The 27,875-nt window shown below is 34.7% G+C and overlaps 1 protein-coding gene and 1 pseudogene across 1 annotated transcript; one reads left to right on the top strand and one right to left on the bottom strand.

Annotated features, from left to right (window-relative positions):
• Window positions 1-20,706: 20,706 nt before the first annotated feature.
• On the bottom strand, window positions 20,707-21,474 carry LOC140670830 (uncharacterized; annotated as a pseudogene).
• Window positions 21,475-26,198: 4,724 nt separating this feature from the next.
• LOC140670829 (uncharacterized) lies at window positions 26,199-26,879 on the top strand. The gene has a single exon (XM_072901619.1). It carries the CDS (start codon window positions 26,199-26,201, stop codon window positions 26,877-26,879), a length of 681 nt encoding a protein of 226 aa, XP_072757720.1.
• The last annotated feature ends 996 nt before the right edge of the window (window positions 26,880-27,875 follow it).

Here is a 27,875-nt window from a genome sequence, read left to right as displayed (position 1 = left end):
TCTTGCGGTTGGATTGGGATTAAATCCTCCACGTTGTCTTAATTTCGAAAATAAGTGTTCCACTGAATCTTGATTACATAATCCTGTTGCAAGCTCAAATCCTTCATATTGAGTTGAAAGATCCTTAAAAGTTGCAAGAATAGCTTTTACAGTTATAACTAAGCCTCTAAAACAGGGAACTTTATTTATACTTTCTGGTGACTTAGACCATCTTGAGTACCATTCAATAAAATCTGTTAATAGATTTTCGATATCTGAATTTTTTTAAGATAATGGTCGTTTGCCGCCAAATGAAATCTTGAGACTATAAGAGTTGCACGCATTGATAACATTATTTAAACGCTCTGCAAACTCTGCTGTTGCTTACCATGTATTCGTATTTAATTCTTTTTCGTGGCCGGCTGTTTTTATCGCGGCAGCAAAAGTATGGCTCAACATCTGGAATGCTCTTTTGACATTCATTGATTCAAAACTATTCGGACGAATGTGTGCTTCTGTTATATGAGACAATAAATTTGAACCTCCTTTAGTAGCATTATCAATGGTCCATGTCATTTCGAAATCCGAATATGACGCGATGATTTTGCCATCACAGTAAATATTTCCATGTACTCTGAGGAAATTTAGTAATCTTTTTATTAAATGTGGAAAGTCAAACAATGCATTATATTGTTTCTCATTATAAATGAAAAATGAACGTTCTGCATTAATGCCAAGTTGAGTATAAGCATTTTGATTACATGTGCCTTGATCACATGTTAAAAATCGTACATCAGCACCTGTTTCGCTCAATCTGTCTAAACATTCTTTCAATAATATTATTATTTCTTCTGATTTTATGCATTTTGCTGGGAGGAAATATACTAGAGGCTGTCGCCATGGGTAACGCGCATTTAAACTGTCCAAGCAAAAGGCAAATACGAATTTACATCTCTCCGATTTTCTTCCTAGAGGTCCAAAATCAACAAGGCCTTCTACTTCATCTAATTTTAATGAATATTCTTCATAAGATTTTATGGCCATTCCATCCCATTTCAAAGCACATACTCTTTCCTCCATTGGTAGTCGGGAAATTTTTTCTTTTAATTTTTCAAATATAAAATCACAAAATCCTGGCCGTACATCATATTCTTCTAACCATCTTTGAATAGTTCGCTGACCAGGGAAGTTACAACCTGCTTTTCTTAAGCGACAGAAAGCAGAAGGTGAATAATAATACAACTGTCTTGCCAAATTTTTTTCTTCTTCTGTATATGCTGATTTTGGTGTATGTAATTGCAAATTTATCATTGCCTTTGCAACAGGCTGTAGATGATTTTGTTCATTTATAATATTTCTTAATACTTTTTTCTTCTCTTTATCTTTTTTAGGCGTTTTACGTATTTCCGGAATATGGCGTAAGCGATATTTCAATTTTTTTATTTGTTTCTGTAATCGAATATTTTCAGATTTTAGGGAATTATTTTCAGTATATAAACGACATATTATTGTCATATTATTTTGTTCATCTTCTATATTTTTATGTGATGGAAGAGGCGTCATGTTCGTTTCATGTATATTAGGTAGCTTATTAAGATGTTTAATTTCTTCTCTGTTTGTATTTAATGGCAGAGGCGTGAGGACTCTTTCATGCAAAGGCGGCTCAAGGTGTATTTCATTCTGTTAATGTCTTCTTCTATAGAGGTATCAAAATATAAATGTGACGCACCTTTATACTGTAATGGATGCTGTTCTGAATATTTATTCACTATAACATTTTTTTCTTGAATGGATGATGATGATGATGATGTGGTAGTTTCCTTTATGAATTGTATTTCTTTTAAATTATTTTGTCCACAATGAGATATTTGTTCAATTTGTCTCTTATTTATATTATTTTATATATCTTTATTTAATATTTGTGTAAAATAAACTGGTATTGCGTTTTGCTTCAAACCTTTATTATGTGTAAAAGAATCTTCAGGGAAATGATCTTCACATAATCCCGCACGTCGAATTGAACTGAGAGACCATTTTTCTAATTTAGTATTTCCTGCAACACCAATACATTAAAAGAATAGAAAATTATATGGTTACACATTTACTCGAGCATTAGTACTCTATATACAATTTAATAATATATTGTAAATTTTATCTTTTGATGATCAAAATTAAAAAATAAATGTACATTATTTAAGAAGTTATAGTATAATATAATATAATATAATATAATTTTAATATAATATAATATATATTTTTTCAAACATGTATATACATATATATATATCTATATATATCTATATATATCTATATATATACACATAATAGATAAAAAAGTAATGTTTATTAATAAATATACATATACACAATATATAAAGAGAAAAACATTGTATATTTATTACGCTTAAAAAAAGTTAAATCAGCAAAATAGTGTAAAAGCATAATATAAAAAAATTTGGACAATTCAATATTTAATAAAAATTAATCATTGTTATAATTTATATGGTGATAATTACTATGCTTCTTTCATTTTCTTATATAAATAATAAAATTCAAGACAATTCAAGTAAATAAAATAAATAAGATATTTTTTTAATCTGCTAAATATTCATTGAATATAAAACACACATATTTTATACTCTCTTTTAAAATATATACTTATTAATAAAACAATTTAAATATTATTAATATTTCTTTGTCGTCGCGATGCATATATAAGAAAAAAGTGTAAAATATAACTTATACAGAATGTAACTGAAAAACATTTCATATATAATGACAGATTTTCTGGAAGAAAAATTGTCTTTAAATTGGTCAGAGAATCTACCATATGCTATATCCCATATAGCACATAATATAACATCAATATCACAGGAATATTGCAATATAGAGAGAATATTACATATTACCTTTATATAAACGATATTACTATTTTATATAAACAACATTGAAATATTACAATTATATTATTGCAATATTGCAGTAATATATCAAATTTATTATTCTACAACATTACAAAGTAATAATATAACAAAATATTATTTTTGCATATTATTAATAGAATGCATTTGAAATAAATAATACAAATTAATTAATTTGAAACAAATTTTATAATTTATTTTGATATGTATTTTATTCACTTTGGTATATATGTACGTTTAAAACATAAATATGTATATATGTAATATTGTCTTTACTTTTTTATGATTTTTTATATTTTATATAAAGAGCTAAATAAACTGATATAAAAGCAACTGCATTTATAATAAAATGATCTATAATAAACAGTTGCATCAAATGTAATACTGTATTTATATAAAAATTAAGTTATAAAGTCGACTTTATATTATTAATTCGTGAAAAATTTAATAAATATTTTAAAAGAAAAGTGATTAGATTTCTCATTTATTTACTCTGCAATGCATAATATTTTTTTCGAAAACAAAGAGAGAGTACTAACTTTTGTAATATTCATGTGAAAGAAAATAGACTTGATCAGTAGTAATGACAAAACTAATGCAAAGATATTAAAAACAACAAGATGCTAAAGTACATAATTTTTGCAATTGGAGCAAATCATTGCACAATTTTTGGTATTAATAAATATAATTACTTGTATTTTATATTTAAGTCATGTTATAAAATATAACAATGTATTTTTATTTTATTTTGCATTAAAAAATTATTTTAGTATAAAATTGTTGCTTTTTCTTATTATTTTTCATACGCGAGTTTCCCAAATTTATCAATTTTCAATTAGTAAAATAATTACACTTTTTGCTGCCGGTACTGTCAAGCTATTCTCAAATGATATATGTATATGTGAAGTCAATAATTTACATATTTAAATGTTTACAACGCGCCGAATTCCGATATACTAAACCACGAAAAGAAAAAGAAAAAAAAATTGATGTCTATTATTGAGATCTATTCCAGTACTGTATACGTGCAAAGTATTTTTTCTTAATATTCATTTGTTGTTCAGATGTGAATTTTTAAGTAATTTATCAATTTTTCCATATTTTCGTTTAAATAGTCATTAGTTTAAGAAAATTAAAGTTACGGATAATAAAGATCGGGTCGTAATAATGGGCGTGTCGTTACAAACTTTTCACAGAAAAAACCGAAAAGAAAGAAAAGAAAAAGAAAAAGAAAACCGATTCTGGAAAATATCTTTCAGATATACTTATCTGCAAGTTATCCAAAGGTGAAAAAATCGAGCATTAAAGTAACGATTACACTAGATATTGATTTTAACAATGAAATATATAGAATGAAAAATGAATAAGTTTATTTTAAAGTGCCAATTTTTCTCTTTAAATTGCTTTTTTAATCATTATTGTACGATCTCATTTTTTCAGTTATGAACGTTCAAAATCAATAGGTCGATTTTACTTCAATAATGAATAACTAACAAATATAAAATCTTAGAACATTTATTAAAAGAGCAAATAAAAGATCAATTTTTGCTCTTTAAAATTTAATTAATAAAATTGTGCTACAATTTTGTGTATTCGACGTTTGGTGACGAACGTTCAAAAAATTTGAAATCACTTTAAAGATTCTGAAATTAGAAACGTCAAATGTTGAAACGCTTTTTATTGATTTCAATCTAATTATTTGTAACAAAATTACGGCTACTTGAAATCTTTTTGTAGAAAGAAAAAAGTCTCCGTAATGGTTTTGATATATATAATATATATAATAATTTTATATAATATCAGTTTATATACACAAATGCTTTATATAAAATTACAAAAAAATGTTATATTATTTGTATAAAATTTTGAAAAAATTGTATATTATTTGTATAAACGACAGAAATAATTAAATTACTATTTATAAAAAAATTGATACAAATTATAAAAATATCAGAATAAAGAATATCAGAATATATAAAATACGTGAATATACACATATGTATATGTGTACATGAATATCTTGTATTTTATATTTATATTTTAACGCAATAATATTTAAAATAATTATATAAAAAATTATACATAAAATTAAATATATAAAAAATTATACACAGAATTAAATATACAAAAATAATTAAATATATAAAAGAATATAATTCTCGGTCTCAGATATTTCAAATCTTATTTCTATTCCTAATATTTAAAAAATTTTATTAGAAATAAATACAAGTAGAATTTATAAAATTAAAAACTTACTACAATTACGTATCCATAAATGATGTCTTTCATCTGTATGTAGCGGGAATTTATATAAACGTTTCCCATTACATTTTCCATTCAGGTAGTCTTTATATGCACACTTCTCGAAGAAACGATATTTCTGATCAGACATTGTTCAGGAGATAGTTTTTTCTTTGTATATATTAATAGTTTAATTTTTTGTATACACTATAAGTCTAAAAGTTCATAATAAAAAAGTCACAATAAAAAGTTTTTTACCCACATAAACTGTGACACTACACTCGAATCTATGAAGAATTCTTCACAGATGAAATCGCGATAAAATCCTTTAAACGGACAATTACCACGAAAACAACGAATGTTGCGTATTTCGATTTCGCTATAAGCGAGAAGACACTCGCGTACCGCGACTGAACATAGACTGCACAGAGTAAACAACGTAAATTGATAAATATCCCCCCTCCCCTCTCTGCCGTTAACAAAAGAAAAGAGGTAGTTATACGTAATATGATATGTACTTACTTTTCAGTTTCGCTCAATTTTGAAAGATGAATCGAGAATCAAAAAAAAGATTCGTATTTTATTGTTTGATTGAACACTCAATAGTTTTAGAGATATGTAATTATAAAAGTCTTTCTTTCTTTTGAATATATTATAAAACTTAATATTAACGCTACCAGTACATAATTAAATGTATAGTATTCGCAATGGATTAATGAGATTTTTGCGATTAATATGACACCAAATACAACATAAATCAGATAATTTTTAATTACATAAGTAATCAAACTATATTAATTATTTATCAATTTATGTAATTAAAATTATTCAATTTATATAGTGTTTGGTGTCATTTTATTTTCGGACCGATAAAATGCGAAATGTAAAAATTTTATTTTCTATGGTAAGATGAAATACGATACGAAAGATTAGAGATAAAAAGAGACTCGCGACGAGACTTCAAAACTCTCTTTGATGTTGGCCATCTCGCTTGCTCCTTACTCCTCTCTCTCGCCTTCCTCGAGCTCCAGCATCGAAGGTCTTTAAAGAGTTTGCTTATCTATAAAATGTAAACATGCAATAAAATCAAAACTAAAACTTTTATTTCATATTTTATCGTTTTGAAAATAATTTCTATGAATTAATGAGATTTTTACGATTAAAACGACACCAAACATGACGTAAATCGGATTATTTTTAATTAATATGTATGGTTAATCTAATTAAAAATTATCCGATTTTGGCCGTGCTTATGTCTTATATGTATCAGTGTCATTTTAATCGCAAATATCTTATTAATTCAATAATTACTTTTAACAAAATATGAAACAAGTTATTTAATTTTATTTATTAGTAATTTGGGTAAGAATAATGTAATAATTGGAAAAGATAGGATAGGTTGGAGAAATGTAGGTTTATAATAAACATTTATATTTTTTAAAATAATATATTTATTAATATTATATATTTATTAATAGTATTTTTATTAATATTATATTATATTTCTTTATTTTTTATTCTCATAATAAATATATATACACGTATATATATTACTTCATAATATATGTTAAAGTGAAAAAAGATCACGCGCAGTTGCAGTTAATAATATGTAATAAAATGTTAATGAATGTATATGTTTCGTACTTTTGAGATCCACAATTATGGATCTAGCACGGACGCGAACCATAATTTGTGGATGTAGCACGGACGCGAACCGCTGGAAAGTCGATCCAGCTACGTAGTTCCACTGGCTCTAAAATCGATCCAGTTAGCGCCACTGTACCGTGGTGAGAATGGGTTCCCTCAAAAACGGTTTCATGGCGCCTCTCAGACTTCTCTCTGGTACCAATAACAGCTGTGCATGATGGGAAAACTTATGCGCCATAGATCATACGCGATTATCAATTGTCGATCGTACGTATTATTGAGAGTGTTATTATTTCGTGCATCACGAGTAATTTACGCGAGTGAATAGTTTCACAAAAATGGGTAAAAAGAGGATGTGCACGTCGTTAAAACGCATTTCTTTCACTAAGAAAATGCGTTATATGCGACAATTTAATAAGTATCCTTTTCATAAAGAGAAGGCTATCGAGGATTCTTCAGATGTAGAAACCTCCTGATGCGTATGAGAATTACCAGGTAAGTCTCATAATATATGTCGAGATAATATAGGAAATACAGACAATAATACATTGGCATCGCAATCATTATCTTTCACAGATACATTTTCTCAATTATTTGTTGATGCATGCGACTCGACACATAAAATCCTAGCAGAAAATATCATTGACAATTTCAATGATGATTCTGTTGGATCTGAGTCAGACGTTCGCCAATTTTGCGAAACTGTAAGTTTGTCGAATGAGACTAACGCATATACAAATGAGAGAAATGCAATAGATAATGATACGCTGACACCGCAGTCATTATTGAATGCATTTCCTAAAAATTCTGTGAATCTATGCGCGATGATAGATTTAGATAATACAATACAAAGCAATAATATAGACAATATCGAAGACGTCGAAAATATTGCTTTGCAAAATAGTATGGATAATATCAAAGATATCGACAATATTACTTTGCAAAATAATATGGATGATACTGAAGATATCGAAAATATTGCTTTGCAAAATAATATGGATGATATTGAAGATATCGACAATATTACTTTGCAAAATAATATGGATGATACTGAAGATATCGAAAATATTGCTTTGTATGTTGATCAGAACATCGACGCAGATCGTTTATATTCTGTACAGATTAATGGACGATGTATCGTCGATTTCGGGCATGTTTTTGCTGAATTGCAGAGACTGTCCACTCATTGGATCGGCGAATGTTGTTTCACTGATCTTATAATAACTAAAACGACGCGTCACGGTCTGAAAACCCAATCTTTTGTCGAATGTCGAATGTGTCACTTCAGAGATAACTTCTGGAGTGAACCAATAGACGATAAAATATTGGATGTTAATAGAGGTGCCGTATGCGGCACTATATTGACAGGGACTGATCATAAGCAGCTTGAAGAATTTCTTGCTGCTGTGGATGTTCCATGTATGAGTAGCAAAACGTACATTAATTATCATAATGAAATGTCGGAAGTCTTTGCCGCTGCTGCGGAAGAAGAAATGCGCGTGACTGGCGAAGAGGAAAGACGTATTTAGCAATTGAAAGAGGGGATGTCATAGATGGAATTCCGCATATACCCGTAATAACAGATGGCTCATGGATGAAGAGATCCTACCATAGTGGTAGTTATGATTCTCCGTCTGGAGCAGCTATTATTACGGGATATTATTCTCAAAAAGTTTTATTTGTCGGGGTTAGAAACAAATATTGTGTTGTTTGTGCAAGAGCAGCAAAACTATCTTTACAACCGAAAAAACATAAATGTTTTAAGAATTGGAGAAATGATCAAAGCTCTACAAGTGGTATAATCCTTAAAGGTTTCCGACCTTAGTTTAGAAATGCATGGATTGATTTATGCTAAATATATTGGTGACGGTGATAGCAATATATTAAAAAAATTAAGAGATTTTTCGCCGTATCCGAATATTGTTGTGGAGAAGATTGAATGCACGAATTATCTTCTTCGCAATATGTGTAATAAAATACGCGAAGCAGGTAGTAGTGGTGGTAAAAATATCTCCAAATTAAAAAAAGCCGTTACGAACAGCGTAATGAAAATTCGGAACGCTGTAGTAAAAGCTGTAAAGTTTCGTCGAAATTGCAAAGGAGGTCGAAATGTCGCAGGAATAATAAAAGATTTATTAAATATATCCAGCTATGTATTCAGTGAGCATAAAGATTGTTGTTCCCTTAAATATTTTTGTACCGGAGAACAAAAAGAAGGTGAAAAAAATCTTGTGCCTCAATTACAAAAGGCTGGGCTATTATTAAAAATTGAAATTGCAATGAAACGTGTAATAGAGAATGCTGATAGTTTATTGTATCAATTTACAAATAATTCCGTGGAAAGTTGTAATGGAATTATAGTAGGTATATATAGAGAGTTCTAATCCAGGGATCTGAGGGGAAGTGAAGTAAGCGGGAGAAGTGATTACCTCGCCCCCGGTACTGACCAAATGTCCCCCTAATTGAGGGGGGGAGAGGTACCAAATACCCCCCTGATTAAGGGGGGGCATACATGTGGTTCCGCATGTAGAGGGAGTGTCCTCTTCGACTGATTGCGGAGGTCTGATGGTGAGAGATAGGAATGTCAACTGTTATAGATAAAATATTCACCCCACTCTGTTTATCACTAATGTATATTTGCAATAAATAATTAGATTAACGTTAATAAATTTTTTATATCCCCATGATAACGACGCGATAGGCGTTCGCAACGCGGTAGAGAGAGACGGTGCTATAGGCGTTCGCAACGTGATAGAGGGAGACGGTGCTATAGGCGTTCGCAACGCGGTAGAGGGAGAAGGTGCTATAGGCGTTAGAGGGAGACGGTGCTATAGGCGTTCTATATAGTGTAGGACAAGGAGAGTATGACGTGGTGTGAGAAGGAAGGCGCTGTATGTGTATGACAAGGAGTGCATGATGATAGGAAAAGGAGAGCATGATGGTAGGAAAAGGAGATATGGGTGCGAGAGAAAGAATAGAGAGGAAGGAGGATAGCGAGAAGGAGAGCGTGTTATGGGGTGCGAGAGAAAGAATAGAGAGAAAGGAGGATAGTGAGAAGGAGAGCGTGTTATGGGGTGCGAGAGAAAGAATAGAGAGGAAGGAGGATAGCGAGAAGGAGAGCGTGTTATGGGGTGCGAGAGAAAGAATAGAGAGGAAGGAGGATAGCGGAGGCTAAGACGTACGCGAGAAAAAAGATAATTTTTGTATGTTAAGTTTTTTTTATAATGTTAAATATTATTTTATTATATATCTTATTATCTAATTATATCTAATACAGAGGAAGAAGGATGGGATAGATGATGAAAGTGGAAATAAGTAATAAATATATATAAGTTTAACATAAATTTTTATTTAAAAAGTGTGTATGTGTATACATATAAAATGTGTGTGTGTGTTTTGAAATTAAAAATTTAAAAAGATATAAAAATTTTAAAATATAAAAGATATAAAAATTTTAAAAAACTAAAAATCTGTTGGGGCGAGGCGCCATGGGAACTCGTCATAGCTGCGTTTGTAACAGAAATGAACATTTTTATTAGTACTTTTAAAAATATTTAAAATTTGCGCATATTTACATTACGAGGGGCTCCTCTCCGAATAGCTTGCGGAGGCCGAATATATCCACGTACGCACCCGGAAAGTATGCGTCGTAATTTCGGTTCCTGGGACTCTCAAATCGTCACACTCGGCGCGCGCTCTCTCTCTCTCCCGCACCCAGCGTCTCCTCTTCTTGTGCACGATGTTAATATATCCAGGGATTGGATATTTATTTATTCAGAAAATCTATGAAAAATTAATAAATATAAATATATTATAAATAAAAAAGCGTATAAAATAATAATAATAAAAAACTACTCACATCTCCGAATAAAACGTTCATCACCTGGAACAGGGCGCGGGCCAAATCTTGCGCTCGCCGAAGTAACCGGCGGCGAGCGTACCGGCGAGCAATCCCCTCAGGAACACGATGGTTGCGAAAACCCGTTTCGAAAAGCGCATCTATAAACGCCACAATTTGCGATATTTTTTTTTAACTTTATAAAAATACATTCACTGCACCACAGTCAGACACTTTATACCAGTTCCAACGGAGTTAGACAACGTCTCGGGAAAAAAAAGTTGGAGATGTATAGCAGCGAGGTCGATAGACAAAAGATCTTTTGAGCCTTTTTCAGTTTTCTTCGACACATGTGTGTGTATTAAATGAGTTATGTACAAGTCGCTTTCTTCTTTCTTCTAAAAATTCTTTTCTTCTTAATCTTTTTATCAGTAGCAGCCTGACTTTTCGAAGATACTTTATTTCCGAAACATCAGGATGTTCAAATTGCATAAGTTCTATATCGGTATTTTCTTTGATCACATCACATAAAAAATCTATTTCGTCACGGATCTTGAAAAACAGTTTTAACGATCTTGTATAAGTCTTTGGTAAACCAATTTCACGATTTTGTAAAAATTGCACTACAGAATTCATGGCACTATCGAAGGCATTGTAGTTTATGCGATACTAAACTATTCAAAAGTTATAGCACTACCGAAGGCGTTGTAGTTTATACGATACTAAACTATTCAAAGTACTGCCAGCAATTTTTTAATATCGCAAAACGTAATGAAAAGAGGATCCCCACGTGCTTCCTCGAGCGCCGTGTGTGGCTGCTGTATGATAAAATCGATTCAAATATTCGATTACAAATGTATACGACAAAGCGTGAGATAAAATTTTTGCTAAATGGTAACATAAACAGAACGTCGACAGTACGGATGTTTGCGCTAAAAAATAACGTTTCGAATAGTGGGTGGGCATTATCATGTATATTTAATTTGATTATAAATATAAATAATAAATATAATCAGGCGTTCTATAGTACGATGTGGTGTGACAATGAAGGTGCTGTATGTGTAGAACAAGGAGAGCATGATGGTAGGAAAAGGAGATATGAGTGCGAGAGAAAGAATAGAGAGGAAGGAGAGGGCGCATGGTGAGAGAAAGAATAGAGAGGAAGGAGAGCGCGCATGGTGAGAAAAGGACAGCGCTATAAGCGTAGGACAAGGAGAGTATGATGTGTAAGGAAAGGAGAGAGCATGATGGTAAGGAAAGAAGGTGACAGTAAAAGAAATATAAATGTATAAAAATTCCAAATTTAATTAAAATTAAAAAAATTTAATTACAGAATATAGAAAATAATACTTGAAGTATAGTTTTAATGTAAATATGGGTTGATTGAACCTTCATGATGATGATTCGACCACCAATTGAATATTTTAAATACATTTTGTAAAGCGCAATTTCGTACATGTCTATCGCAACGCAGAGTAGCATCTAATTTATCTAAAGCAGGAACGTCATCATAGTCGTTATCCAATGTCTCGATAATAAGACCGATTCTCACATCGTCTTCCAGTAAATTTGCCAACCATTCTCGTTTTTCATGTCCTTTGACATACACTCGAGAAGATGCATCTTTCAACGTCACAGCCTCAGTGATTAAACGTTTAGCCATGTAGTATGGAACGTTTCCATCTTCCCATTGTAGATTGTAATGTTTTCCAATTAACCATGCAACTTGAGATCTCTCAGACCTCGTGAGCAAACGGAATGGTGTAAGACTCGTAAAAATATAATGAGAGAGTACAGATCCCTTTGTCAGAATCGCAATTTCTTTCACGATAAATTTTTTATCGATAATAAATCCTTGAAGATCCACAAACGTTGGCACAATCATAATGAAAAGATATTGGCGAGAACTACGACGACGAACTACTGATGTTAATCATCGAGTATCGCAAGTTTTTATGTTATATGATCCGGTATGCGATTCTCCAATTTCGTTTACAGAAGATTTGAACGTTGGTTGATAAGACGAGCGTTCCTGCTCGTGCTGATTCATGTAATTTTACGTACTACGTTCGTTAGAGGATTGTATTCGACAACGCGATCATGCAAAATGAGACAATAAGCGGTAGTGTTTGCCGGCACATTTTCCTTACAATCAAATTCTATTCTTACGTCTACGGTAGCATTTTTCACCGATTCGTTTTGTCGAGAACAATCGATGATTACAAACGGACCGTAAAGTAGAAACAGTGAGACGGTGAGACTCGGTTCGAAGTACTCGTATCGTAATAGTTTTTGCAGAAACGCGCGTACGTGTCGTATAGAATCGACCATCTGTTTTTATCGAAATCCAGATTCATGTCGTCGTACGGATAACATTCCGAGTTCAGATAAAGCTTCACGTTCATTAATTTGCAGTCGTCGAATTTACTCATATCCTCGAACATAATATTCTTCCGGCCTGTCTACAGAGCAAAGATAACATATCGTGGTTTCTCCAGCTGAGTCGCGGTCTTAATGGCCCACGAATGCTTGGTTGTACGCTGCAACAGCGGAAACTCATACAGATCCCATGAGCGAAAACCCATGCTGAGGTAGCGTTCGCTTTCCAGAGCGCGCAGCGTAGACAGCTTCTTAATTTCACTCAAGCACATGTGGCATTCGCCATTGTATCTTGAATATGTTGATCACAGGCTCCACCGTCGAAGCTCCAACCAGACAATTGTTGTCATTGCGCGATCGTATTAAGATCAACTCGTGACGAGCGTTAATTACTATGCGTCTGTAATCTTCGCAAAATCCCATAAACATGTAGAGCGGTACGCAAAAATTAAAGTGCCCATTCACAGTAGTTAGATCAATCCAGCCAGCATTTCTCATAATCACGCTTCTATCGGATGATATTGTTACATAGTTTTTCAGCTTACTTGTTATTCCCACGTTTCTGTTGCGATCAATCTCCACGCCATTGAGTTCGTATCGAATCTCATCAAACATGAATGCGACGCAATTATTTTGCAGTACCACATTAGATCCGGTAGTTGGATTGTTTATCTTCAATTCTCCCTCGATGTTCTCTCCTCGCGATTGTGACGTAGCATCTCTTGAAACTGACATTGCGTAGATTTTCCGTCGTTTACCATCTTCGCTACACCAGCCGCTCCACCAATCAGAGATCCGAGAGCACCCAACACTGGTAGAATCGGTAATACGCCTCCGCGTTTCGCTACCGGAAGTATTCGTTTTTTCGTAATCTTTTTCTTCGTCGACGACTTTTTCATCCCCATACCCATTTTCGTCTTTGCTTTCATGACCGTCCAAACGGCCGTGGCGGCTGCTCTTTCGCCAAAATTCGAATTTTTCGCGGTAATACGTTCTCGCGCCCTCGCAGCTAGTATACTATCCGCTACGTGTCGTTCGCCGAGGTTGTTGCTTCGCGAGTAAGCTAAATCGTGTTCGCGACACGCGACGTCCAATGGGTTGATGCCTCGATCGCCTCTAACCAATCGTTCTTGTAAACGAGTTCCCGGTCCGCAAAACTGATATCCAGGAATATGTAATTCGATAGGGAGTGCGTTTATCGCGCGATTCAACAGACCACAGCCTCTTACGGTTTTCGCTGACATTCGTAACAATCTTTTATCATCGGCGCTGGACCGTCAATGTGCGTTCGTTGCCACGGTCGATTGTAATGTTCGAAACAGCGACGATAGGTCTGAACCTCCGAATCAGCCTTTATATATTCCGGAAGTTTGTCCCACAGACGTTCCACGTAACGACCAAACTGTTTCAATAAAATAATCTTTGGTATATATTGTAACTGTTCTGAGATAAGGTTGAGAATATCACAGTCATCCGACAGTGAAAGAAACATGTTTGATACTGAGCGGTTTCGATTTGATGCGCATCTATAAATAGGCTCTCCTCCCCTTTCTCCTCCTCAGAAAGTATTGTTAAGTCTGATTAGACAAGTCATGCGATTCGTGCTACAACCAACGGTAATTAAAGTAACAAATTTTGACAATAGGCTAATGCCTGAAAAAGAAATACACAAACATGGAAAAATCTTACCGAATATAATACACGGTCTCATTTGCGGCCCTTCGAATTGTGGTAAAATTAACTTGTTGATAAACTTGATAAAAAGTCCAATACGCTTTAAAAATTTATACATATATTCAAAATTGCTTTAACAACCAAAATATTAATATTTGGAAATTTACTATCATTGATAGATGAAATTGGTTACTTTACGTTCTCTAATAACAGCGATGTCATTCCATCGAGAGAGGCGCTTCCGAATTCTGTTTTTATCTTTGATGACGTGGCATGTGACAAGCAAGATATGATAAGAAAGTACTTCTCGACACTCAAGCATCGATTGTTTCTATCTCTGTCAAACGTATGCCAAAATACCCAAGCATCTTATACGCGACAATGCTAATCTGTTGATTTTATTTAAACAAGACGGTACAAACTTGCGACATGTGTACAACGATCATGTATATACTGACATGTCATACGATGATTTTAGCGCGTTATGTCAAAAATGTTGGCAGCACAAGTATGGATTTCTAGTAATTGACAAAGACAGTTCAATGAGCAATGGACGCTACAGAAGAGGTTTTAATGAATTTGCGGTACCGTAAAATGGTCAGTTGCTATCGAAACGTTGACAGAGCAACGTCTATATAAAAAACATGAGTGATAACAGTGATCGTGAAAAGATTGCGCGAAAAATTGCACAGACAAGCGAGTCAATTCGCAAAAAATATCGTGCGTTAAAAACTGGTAAAATTGAGAAAGATGTAGCGTTGGAGAAACAGTTTAAGCCGATTAGCGAGCCTCTAAAACAGCTTGTTCAAAATACCATCGATGTAGAATCCGACGTATCGAAAATCGAGCCGTTTGATATACTCGAAAAAGACCATGTGGAAAAGAAAATTATTAAAATTAAAAAACGACCAAGAATCTCATTGAATGATTCGAGCTCAAAGCAAAAACGATTAAATGTCTCATTAAATGATTTGCCGATAACTTCTACACCGAATCAAAGACGAACGATACCGGACACATCTACTCAGATAGAAATTGCGCAACCGCGTCAATTATCGTACGAGCAACCACCCGCCGAAGAAATTTTTGAAATTACACCCGATTCGTTACAACGGTTACAACGGTTCAACGTGAATTGCAAATGTCCGCAGGTGTAAACATATTTCGAGAGCATTTAGGTCCACTCGGACAAAAATATATACTAACTTTTATGAATCAAGATAAAGATAAAGCTATGGATTATGTGTACGGCATTAAGTTTTCTAACGATGGAATAATCCTTGGTGATAAACATTTTGACGTAGACAAAAATGATAATATAATTATCAATGAAGTAAAATATACGGGAACGCCGGGTCTCTATGAATTAATTTTCAAAAAAATCCCCGACGATGAAATATACACCGAAGATGATTTGCTTAAATATAAAAGTATATTACTAGCGACGAATGCGCATAAACGTGGGAACAAAGCACATAATCCAGTATTAGGGACTAAAGGATATAAGTATAAAAATGTAATTGCACCGTTATTTTCTAACAGAAAAGCTGGAAAAGGTATACTACCGCGCGCTATGACTCTAAACAACAATAAGATCGACTACGTGCATTGGAACGATCCAAACGAGTTGATAGATCTTCTGCGATTACTGGATGCTTCGCGTCGAGCCGGTAACAATGCTCACGACAATGAAATCATGTCGATTATCGAAGAACTTCGCGAAGATGGTCTTATTATAAATTGAATGATGTCTCGACAAAACTAATCAGTCGATCAGCGTCGCGTGACATTTTACGAAGCGTCGGAAAGAAAATGCCTATCAACAAATTTGGCTTATTCGATTCAAGAAATGATGCAACCGGTACAAACGGCTCTTGGGGTAGATTGGTAAAAAGTTATGTGCACGAAAACGCTCTGTGTCGCGTCGTTACAGACTTCGATGCAAAGTCGCGTAAGATTCGCCATGTAGCGCAACCTGAGGCTGCCACCGATGCCGTCAACAAATTGTACGTGCAGTCCTGCGTTAAAAGATTAATGAATCGACAGAAAGAATCAGACGAGAAGCTTACTTCGCTTGAGAAGGACGTGCGAGCATTACAGATTGCGCTAAACAAACTTCAACGCACGGCTAACGCTAACTCAGAAACAGCTATCAACCTGAATGAGCATCAGTGAACGGGTTAGGAGCGGCTATCGAACGGTTATCGAACAGCTACGAAGGGTTATCGAACGGCTGCAAACAATTATCGAACCGCTACGAAAAATTACCGAACTGCTATCTAACTACAATGAGTGGCAGTGGCAGTGAACGACCTAGCAGTAGCAGCAACAACAGCCTCGAACGAGGCTATCAGCATCTCAAGCAGGGCTGCGAACGAGGCTACGAACACGTTCTTAACGGCTACACTCAAGGTTATAAACAACTCAAGAACTCCTACGATCGTTCAAAAGACGTCTGTGAACGAGGCTACGAACGGGTCAAAAGCGGCTACGAACGAGTCAAAAACGACTGTGAAAAGGCTGCGAACGGGTCAAGAACAATTTTCGAATAGGTGAAGGACGGCGGTGAACAACGCGAAAAAACGGAACTTAAAGAAAGTTTAGTTAAAGGGTGATAAACGAAAATGAGTGATAAAAAAGCAAACAACAAACAACCATTGAGAAAAACTGACAAAGAAAAGAATCAACATAGTTTGGAGAGACGACAGTTGGTAAACAAACTGCACGCGCCAGCGAGAAAAAATTTTCCTCGAAGACACGTCATAGTGCGGAGATACGATGATCTGTGGCAAGCCGACATGGTCGAGATGCGTCCATATGCTCGAGTCAACAAGGGATACAATTACTTACTCACTGTTATCGATGTGTTGAGCAAGTATGCGTGGGTCGTACCGCTCAAGAGTAAAGGTGGAAGCGAGACGGCTGATGCGATTGCAGAGATAATTCGAGACGATGGAGGTGCCCGAAAAATTTTCAAAACGATCAAAGAAAAGAATTTTACAATGCAAATGTACAAAACCTCATGAAGAAATACAATATTAATCATTATTCGACATATTCCGTCATGAAAGCCTCGATCGTGGAACGCTTCAATCGTACTTTGAAGAATAAAAGTGGAAAATGTTTACGCTTAATGGAAACTACAAGTGGATCGACGAACTATCGAGAGTTGTTGAAGAGTACAACTCGCAAAAACATCGCACTATCGGTATGAGACCTGTCGATGTTACTCCAGCCGTCGCGGAGAAACTTTTAATTACGGTGTACAGCAACGTAAACATTGCGGTGCCGACGAAATTTAAAATAGGCGATTTGGTGCGCGTGAGTAAATTCAAGACTTTATTTCGAAAAAGGCTACACACCAAATTGGACCACCGAAGTGTTTGAAATTGTTAAGATACAGAAAACTAATCCCGTGACATATATATTAAAAGATTCGCGCGGAAATCCCGTCGCCGGTGGATTTTACGAATACGAACTACAACGCGTTGCTAATCCCGATATATATCTTGTGGAAAAGATATTGAGGAAGAGGGGGGATGAAGTTTTTGTGAAATGGTTGGGATTCGATAGTTCACGGAATTTTTGAATACATAAAAATAATGTATTGTAAAAATATAACAAATATTATATAAAGTTTACATATATATAAATATATAAATATATAATATTCAAATATATACACTTTTTTCTTTTTACAACGGTATTCTGTAGTGCCCCCATAGTAGCTTATCGATACTTTTAGGTATTATATACCGTTTATCATCGTGTGGACTTAGAGCAATTTTTTTCTGCCGCATGGTATATACTTTAGGCATTTTTGATCTTATAGTCGATTGATGTCGCGTCATTTCAATTCCTTCGTTCAAACACTGCATGTAATCGTCAAATCTTATCGTTTTCGCGACAACGCTATTTTTGACACCTTTTACCTTTTTCGTATTCTTTTTACCATCTACTTTTAGCGCATACATTTTTGCTCTAAACCCGAAAAATTCTGTCATTATCATACCGTCGTTTTCATCCTTCATCAGACTCGGTATCTTTTTATTCACGAGCGGTATACCGTACGCATTGTCTATCGCATAGTCGCTCGTATCGAACTTGCCGATGTCGCGCTTCATATTCTCGTACACGTCTTCGCACTCAATGTGATATGAGACTATCCGTGTCGGTGTACATGACTTTACATTTTTCTTTATACATTGGAATCATGTAATCGTGATGAAATTCGTACAAACACATCTTGGATACATCAAGTATACATATACCTACATAGATTGGTTTGTAAAACTTCACCTCGAGTCTACGCAATTCCACAGCGATTAAATTTTCCGAAAAAATGCTCCTGCTATTAAAATTTGGTTTCGCGATCATTGCCTCTGCATCGTACCTATCGCCCCATTTTGTTATAAGTTTAACATCTACGCGATTGCGCACATTTTCCATCGTTTTGCCGAAAACTGCATTATTCATTAATTTGTATAAATTCTTTTCAAAATCATTTTTCGCCATTGTTCTAAATTGCGTGTTTAATTCAATATATGTACGTAACCATGGAGATTGCGCGAATTGTAATATGCGATGAATTTTTGTAACGCGAAGACCGTGTTGCGTACATTGCTGCAGATTGCGGTAGTGTATTACGTATCGTTTCTTATCGTATAAGGTTGCGAGCAACTTGTTCTCTCGCTTGCCGGGTGGCTTGTCGGACAAAACGGTAAGTCAGTATGTGCGTCGTGAAGATGTTGCGGGTACTCGAGATCGACTTTGAGGATATAGCCTGTAGGCGAATCGGACGTGATCGATGATAGATCAAAATTGGATATATTGTCGACCCATTGAAAATTAGCGTAAGGCAAAGGTTGACAAATTGCCCATCCGTATAAATTATTTACATCGAAATACATTAGATACGATGACGGTTTCAATGAGTCGTATGACTGCATGTACTTGTTATTAGCATGCGCGTATCTGTTGGAACATTGACTCAAACCACCGCGTATACCTCGTTCTATAAACATTACCATATCGATGTTAGTGAGCAATTCAAATTTAATGTATGCTTGTTTGTTATGCTTCAACATGGCATCCCACGTGTATCCGGGAAGAATAGTAATGCGCAGGGTCGAGCCCGTAACTCTTGATACAATTGTCACGAAAATTTTCAAAAACATCGGCTAATAACAAAACATCAATTTTTAAATATAGATCGCTATATTCGCCTACCGTTCTAATGGAGAATCGGTTCCAAACAGTCTCGACGTGCGCGTAATCGCTCTCGGATACTGTGTCATCGGTCAAGGAATTGTAAAATAATTCGCGCGGAGGTAAACATGTATCGTGCAATTTATCTACACAATCAATATATTCGTACGGAAAGACACCTTTTCGTGTTAACAAATCAAAGTCTTCTTACGCAAATTTTGATATTCAGATTGTAAAATTTTTAATTTATCTTTACTGAGAAAAGATGCTAATTTGTTGAGACTTGTTGTGAGAAATTTAAAAGAATCGATGAAACGTAATTTAATGTGATTTCGTGATTTGTCTTCCGTAAGTTTATCTTTCGTAAATGAAATGTATTTTTCTTTAGTTATCGGAAGTAGATCGATTCTTCCTTCGAACGCTGTGGCTATTTCCTCGATTATAAAATGTGAATCGTAACCGGATAAATTGTGGAAAATAATTGGAATATAAAAGGATTCCTTATAAGTTAGATTGCAATTTGAATGCGCGGGACCTCTGTACCGCCCAGTGAGGTGACAATGATCTTGTACGCGCGTATCATCTTCCACGAATGGTTTCTCACATATATGACATTGAGTAGCCCTATTAAACTTTTCCAATTCTTCACGCGTCAAATTTATCATGGGAAGATTTGTAGATAAAATTATTTTCACGCGCGTTGCTAAATGTTTTAATTCTTCAGCAAACCATGCAACGCAATTATTATCCCGACATGAATGATACTCGGATAAACAATTTATCGTACGAGCAATGTACATAATAAGCGATACTAAACACTTAATGATGCTGGTATAAATTTTTTTCTGCTTCTTCTTTGTCCGTCTTTCTCAAAACACATTCCAGGTCGGCATACACGACAAAAGGAACCTGCTCCTTCCTGTTATAGTTGTTAAAAGCGAGCCACTTATCTTTATCGCTCGGTAATCGGATAGCGCAGTCATTCATCTTCCCGCAGTCTACAGTATGTGACTGTAGTTTCTCATTCGAATAAAAATAATGTAGACATCTATAAAAAATAGAAATAATAATTATATATATTTTAACATCTATAAAAAATAGAAATAATAATTATATATTTATTTTGAAAAAAAATCAATAATATTAAATATACCGATCGCAGATATATTTTGTGTTTATTGAGTTGCGAACTCACCAGCCAGGATAAATTCTTGATCCACGCAAAATGTCCGATATCTTGCGCATCTTGAATGTAGAGCAAATTGGCGTGCTTGTCCCTTTTTTGCTCCGAAAGACGAATAGGAACAATATTTTCGTTTTCGATGGTATACACATTGATTGAAATATTGTTGTTAATTTCAAACTTTTTAATTTGATTAAGAGTTACTGGAAACTCAATGTCTCGAAGATTTAGCACATCCGTATAACGCGGGTACGATAATTCTCGTTCAACTCTTCTTTCAGCGGGATACATAGCAGCAGTCACTGCCCATGCAAAACATGCATTGTCTTTGGATCGCACGTTAACTACCGCTCGCTTCATCATTATCTTTCGCGGTAATATAATATGACATCCCGCACGCATAGGATTATATTTATTTATATTTACAGTCAAATTAAGTATACGCGATAATGTCCACCCACTATCACGTTCTTGAAATTCTTCGAGAGATGCTAAAGTGGGCTCGATAATACGTTGCTCGTACCATTCGCGTAAATCAGATGTACGAAATAGTTCACAGTTTTTTGTACTTACACTTTTATTGTCGTGCTTTTCACCCGCCACAAACTCACCGTTAAACACAGTATTCACTTTCACACTGCAGTGTGTTTTGATAGTGTCTCGCACATGTTCGAGCACGATATCACTCGCGTCTTCGAGAAACTGGCGAAGTTCGATATAATTGATATTGAATATCGCACCAGTCGATATACGGTTCTCGAACGCTGTATCAATTTCTCGCCAAAATAGTGCAGCTTGATGCGCGCTGTGTCCTGCACCCGCGTGTACGAAACGTTTGCGCAACGCATTTTTCAGTCCTTCGAGTCGCGCGATCTTTGCGATCAACAATTGATATCCGATCGATATTCGCGATCGTTTAATTCGACTCTGCTCTTCCAACGACTTGATATATTCATCGCATTGCACCTCCCACGCAAAGTACTCCTCTACCGAATTTATCAAGGTGGATTGATGTATTAAAACCAGCTCCATTTTTTTTACATGTGAGGTACACTCGCAGAAGCTTCGACAATAATGGCAAAATGTGACTCTCTGTTCTGATTTATATCTAATCGTCATATTCTTTACGCGTTGGGAAACGTTATTCTTTCGTGTAAACATCCGTCATTTCTATAATATCATGTCTCTTTATCTCACACATATTTCGTGGTAATGTAATATAATATGACATCCTGTACGCATAGAATTATATTTATTATTTATATTTATAGTCAAATTAAATATACATGATAATGCCCACCCACTATGCGAAACGTTATTCTTTAGCGCAAACATCCGTACTGTCGGCACGTTATTCTTTAGCGCAAACATTCGTACTGTCGACGTTTTGTTTATGTTATCATTTAGCAAAAATTTTATCTCACGCTTTGCCGTATACATTTGTAACCGAATATTTCAATTGTCGTATACATTTGAATATTTGAATCAATTTCATCATGCGGCAGCCACACACGGTGCTCGAGAAAGCATATGGGGCGCGATTTTTAATAATTTTTATCAGCCTTACATTGGCGCTTGCAAAATTACGTCACAAATACTCCCCTTCTCATTACATTTTGCGATATTACAAATTGATCGCAGTACTTTGAATAGTTTAGTATCGCATCAGTTGTCCGTGCATAAGGTTGTGCAAAAAAATGTGCTCCACAAAAGAAACCAACAAGATGAATTTTTACATTCCGATTGAGAACGGTGAAATTCAGTCAAAGAAAATGTAAGTTTCAATTATTTTCTAAATATTATTTTTTAATATATTTTAATATTTTATATAGCGTTTCATCTCGTCGTGCGGTTTGCATACTTGGGAGAAGGTATATCTTAACCCCGATATCTTACAAATATTTGGAGATTGGAATAAGCGTTGGAGCTATGTCGTATGTGGAATTGATACTTGGTGACAACCGAGGTAATCGATTAGTATTGCCTATCGTACTCTGGCACTCATTGATCCAGAAACGTACAAACATTGAACGACATGTACAATCGACTGAAAGTCAACCATTATGGATCTGCGATCTATCTATCCAAATGATTGCATTAAACAGATCGAGGATTGTTAAATTAACATTATTTAATAAGTCTTTGTATATGCAACCTCAAACATTATTACATTTATTTGATTTTGAAGATTGTATCGATCATATGCATTCATGGTTGTGTCAAAATACACATCTCGTGAATGAAAAATTTAAACAATTTTGTAACGTTTTGCAACGTAACGATATTACTAATGTAAATGATGCTGTGAAAGCGATTCGCGAGAGTGACGCGTTCTATAGCGGATCACTCGTAGATTGCGAATTGTTGGCGTGTGCTATAAATGATATACTTTATGATACTTGTAACAAATAGAAAATAAAAAATTATTATTAACATTATGTTTCTCTTCACACTATTTTATTCTACGACTCTTCCTCCTCCTCGCGCTATCTTAATCTCAATCAAGACGTTTACCTCTCATAGGATCATATGCATAGTCTATTTAGAAAGAGATGAGATATGGGATCTCGTGTATATTTGAGATAAATGCGCGTGGCGCGTGGTTAGTTTTTTCTCTATGCTCTAAGAAGAAGTTTATTACGTGCTTGTGTCGCGAGTAAATCTATGAATTGTGCTCGTGTCGCGAGTAAATCTGTGCATTGTGCTTGTGTCTTCCGAATATGAATGAAAATAATGGTGATGATTATTTAATGATCATTTCCGACGAAGAAGAATCGGACATTGAAGTACAACCCTTAGAGGACAGTGACTATAATAGTGACGAAAGTGTTTTTTCGGAAAGAATCTATCGTGATATAGACTTACCGGAAATTAATTCGTATGATGGACTAAAAAGGATGTGTTGCATATATTTTTATTATACAACTACAAATGGTACTTATTTCTGCGCATCATGTTTTATGAGAGTGGCGGAACTTTTTGATGAGATTCGTGTTGTGCGGGAATACTCAATTAATATTTATTCATTAATTCTTGGACTATTTTGTAGCGAGTGTCGAAATCCATTATATCAAATATTTCCTTGTAATATGTGTCCCATTTGTATAACGTAAGACTTGTGTGTGAATACAACAAAAACTATTATTGTGTAAGTATCGCACATGCACCGAAGACTTATGTGTGAAAAAACTAAAAAAACTATTATTGTTACACATGGGTGCGTGATGATGTTTGGGGGCCTGAGATCTCGACGTGGAGTATCAGCATGCGTTTGCATTACATTCAGCCTCCGCAGGCTATTCGGAGAGGAGCACTTTGTAATGTAAGTATGCGCAAATTTTAAATATTTTTAAAGTACTAATAAAAATGTTTATTTCTGTTACAGACGCAGCTATGACGAGTTCCCCTGGTGCTTCGCCTCTACAGATTTTTAGTTTTATAAAATTTTTATATCTTTTATATTTTAAAATTTTTATATTTTTATAATTAAACATATTTTAAAACACACACACACACACGCACGCACGCACGCACGCACGCACGCACGCACGCACGCACGCACGCACGCACGCACACACACTTTTTATGTATACAAATACACACTTTTTAAATAAAAAATTATGTTAAACTTATTTATATATATATTACTTATTTCCACCTTCATCATCCATCCCATTCTTCTTCCTCTGTATTAGATATAATTAGATAATAAGATATATAATAAGATAACATTTAACATTATAAAAAAAACTTAACATACAAAAATTATCTTTTTTCTCGCGTATGCCTTAGCCTCTACTATCCTCCTTCCTCTCTATTCTTTCTCTCGCACCCCATAACACGCTCTCCTTCTTGTTATCCTCCTTTCTCTCTATTCTTTCTCTCGCACCCCATAACACGCTCTCCTTCTCACTATCCTCCTTTCTCTCTATTCTTTCTCTCGCACCCCATAACACGCTCTCCTTCTCGCTATCCTCCTTCCTCTCTATTCTTTCTCTCGCACCCCATAACACGCTCTCCTTCTCACTATCCTCCTTTCTCTCTATTCTTTCTCTCGCACCCCATAACACGCTCTCCTTCTCGCTATCCTCCTTCCTCTCTATTCTTTCTCTCGCACCCATATCTCCTTTTCCTACCATCATGCTCTCCTTTTCCTATCATCATGCACTCCTTGTCATACACATACAGCGCCTTCCTTCTCACACCATGTCATACTCTCCTTGTCCTACACTATATAGAACGCCTATAGCACCGTCTCCCTCTAACGTCTATAGCACCTTCTCCCTCTACCGCGTTGCGAACGCCTATAGCACCGTCTCCCTCTATCACGTTGCGAACGCCTATAGCACCTTCTCCCTCTACCGCATTGCGAACACCTATAACACCGTCTCCCTCTACCGCGTTGCGAACGCCTATAGCACCGTCTCTCTCTACCGCGTTGCGAACGCCTATCGCGTCGTTACCATGGGGATATAAAAAATTTATTAACGTTAATCTAATTATTTATTGCAAATATACATTATGGATAAACAGAGGGGGGTGAATATTTTATCTATAACAGTTGACATTCCTATCTCTCACCATCAGACCTCCGCAGTCAGTCGAAGAGGACACTCCTCCCACATGCGGAACCATATGTATGCCCCCCCCTTAATCAGGGGGGTATTTGGTACCACCCTTCCCCCTCAATCTGGAGAGACATTTGGTACCCCCCCCCATATCAGTACCGAGGGTGAGGTAATCAGTTCCCCCGCTTACCTCACCCCCCTCAGATCCCTGGATTAGAACTCTCTATATATATCTACTAATTATTAGTAAATTTATTGGTGGCAAACGTATTAATTTTGCAAAAAAAGGTTCTTATCAAGCCCGCGTGAAAGCATCTGTAGTACAATTTAATACTGCGCAAGCATTAAGTTTTACTTGTCACGCAATAGGTAAAGAACCACCTGCGTGTACAAAAATAATAGAAAAAAGGAATATTAAAAAAAATAAAAACTATCAGCAACGCGCGCGTGCGGCAAAAGAATTAGGTCTCTCTATTCGTACATCAAAATATTTTGCTAAAACTTTTACGACCGATAAAGATTACGGACCAAATGCGGAACGACCAGATATAGAAGGTCATATGTACGAACAGCTGAGATCTAATCATTATCAAATGTTAAAAGATCAACAATGCAATCGTGCTGTATTGGAATGTGCTACACAGGGTCAGCATGAAAACCCGGAGTGGCACAACATACGGCGAAATCTTCTCACTGCTTCAAACTTTGGAAAAGTTTGCAGCTGGAGAGAAACAACTTTGTGCCAAAATCTTGTAAAAGCAATTCTTTATCCTCTTCGACTGACGAATGCGGCTGTTGAGTGGGGTAAAGAAAAAGAGATTGTGGCACGAGAGCAATTGCAAGTAGAGTTGGGAATAGAAATCAATGATTGTGGAATATTTATTGATGAAGAATATCCATATCTTGCTGCAACGCCTGACGGCATTATCAGAGACGATACTGTCGTTGAGATTAAATGTCCTTATGCGGCGCAGCAAGTATCTCCTACCGTTGCATTGCTTAATAAGATTGCAGATGTTCATCGAATTTTCGATAAAACGGATGACACTCGTATGAATCAAAGACGCATGTACTATTTCCAAGTACAAGGGCAGCTCCACATAACGCAAAAAAAATATTGCATTTTTGCTGTGTGGACACCTTTTAGATTAAAGTACATGTTTGTCGAGCATGATGACAGATTTTGGGAATCAAAAATGTCACCACTGCTTAAACGATTTTACGAGGACTGCCTGAAATAATTGATAGTAGAGCAGAAAGAAATGTGCCAATTCGGGAACCGCAGTATGTCATTGAAGCACAGAAAGCGACTCAGAAAAAGAAAGAGTGTCATTGAACTATTAAAAATATGTAATTATATTAAATATTTATATATACATATATGATATAATAAAAATGATCAATTTTTTCTGAATATAATGGTCAATAACATCCTGAGTCGCTTAGGAAGAGATGGTGGGAGAATTCTGCTTATTACTTACTATTATATAAAGAAATTATTTAAAAAAATATATAAATATTATTATAATAATTAAAATATATTTTATTGTTGCAATTTATTTTATGTTATTGTTTTTAATTTTTAAAGAATGAAAATAATGCATTGCAGAATCGAGATCGCAATTTAACTGACAAGTGTGATTGCGTCGCAAAGTTTTTGACGTAATAATTTTTATTTTGCAATGCATTGTTTTTGAAAATATATAGTAATAAGCAGATAAAAATGAAGCATATTAAATATTTATAAATATATAAGAAACTACGTTGAGAGACATGTATATTAATTAAAAGTACTTTAAATATACTGTATATTAATTAAAATACTTCCCACTATGTGGTTGAAGTCACTTTGCGATGCAATCACTTAACTCAGTTTAAATTGCGATCCAGTCGAATTTATTAATTCGTACTGTATATAACATTATGCACAGAAACAATGGCAATCTTATTATCTCTGAATTGTTATTAACTTTAAAATAATTATTAAATACCACACGCACACCACACACACACACACACACATATGTTTTCATATATGCATTGCTTGCCATTGTTAAGTGTATACATATTCTTATCCCGTTAAATGTCATAAAATAAAATTACACTGAAAAAATTGTACATAATAATATTTTTATTTTTATCATTTTTAAATTTAAATTATTATTCTTATTTATATTAATATATCTATTATATTATTAAATTTTATTTACATTTATATTTTTATTTGTATATTCTAT

Source organism: Anoplolepis gracilipes, chromosome 11 (assembly GCF_047496725.1).
Source record: "Anoplolepis gracilipes chromosome 11, ASM4749672v1, whole genome shotgun sequence".
Lineage (NCBI taxonomy): Eukaryota > Metazoa > Arthropoda > Insecta > Hymenoptera > Formicidae > Anoplolepis > Anoplolepis gracilipes.
The sequence above is the reverse complement of the archived record's forward strand: the minus strand, read 5'-3'. Positions and strand labels throughout refer to the sequence as shown.

What these genes read in the sequence shown, in the direction of transcription:
- LOC140670829 (XM_072901619.1), top strand. Translation starts at nt 26,199, where the DNA reads ATGTACGAACAGCTGAGATCTAATCATTATCAAATGTTAAAAGATCAA.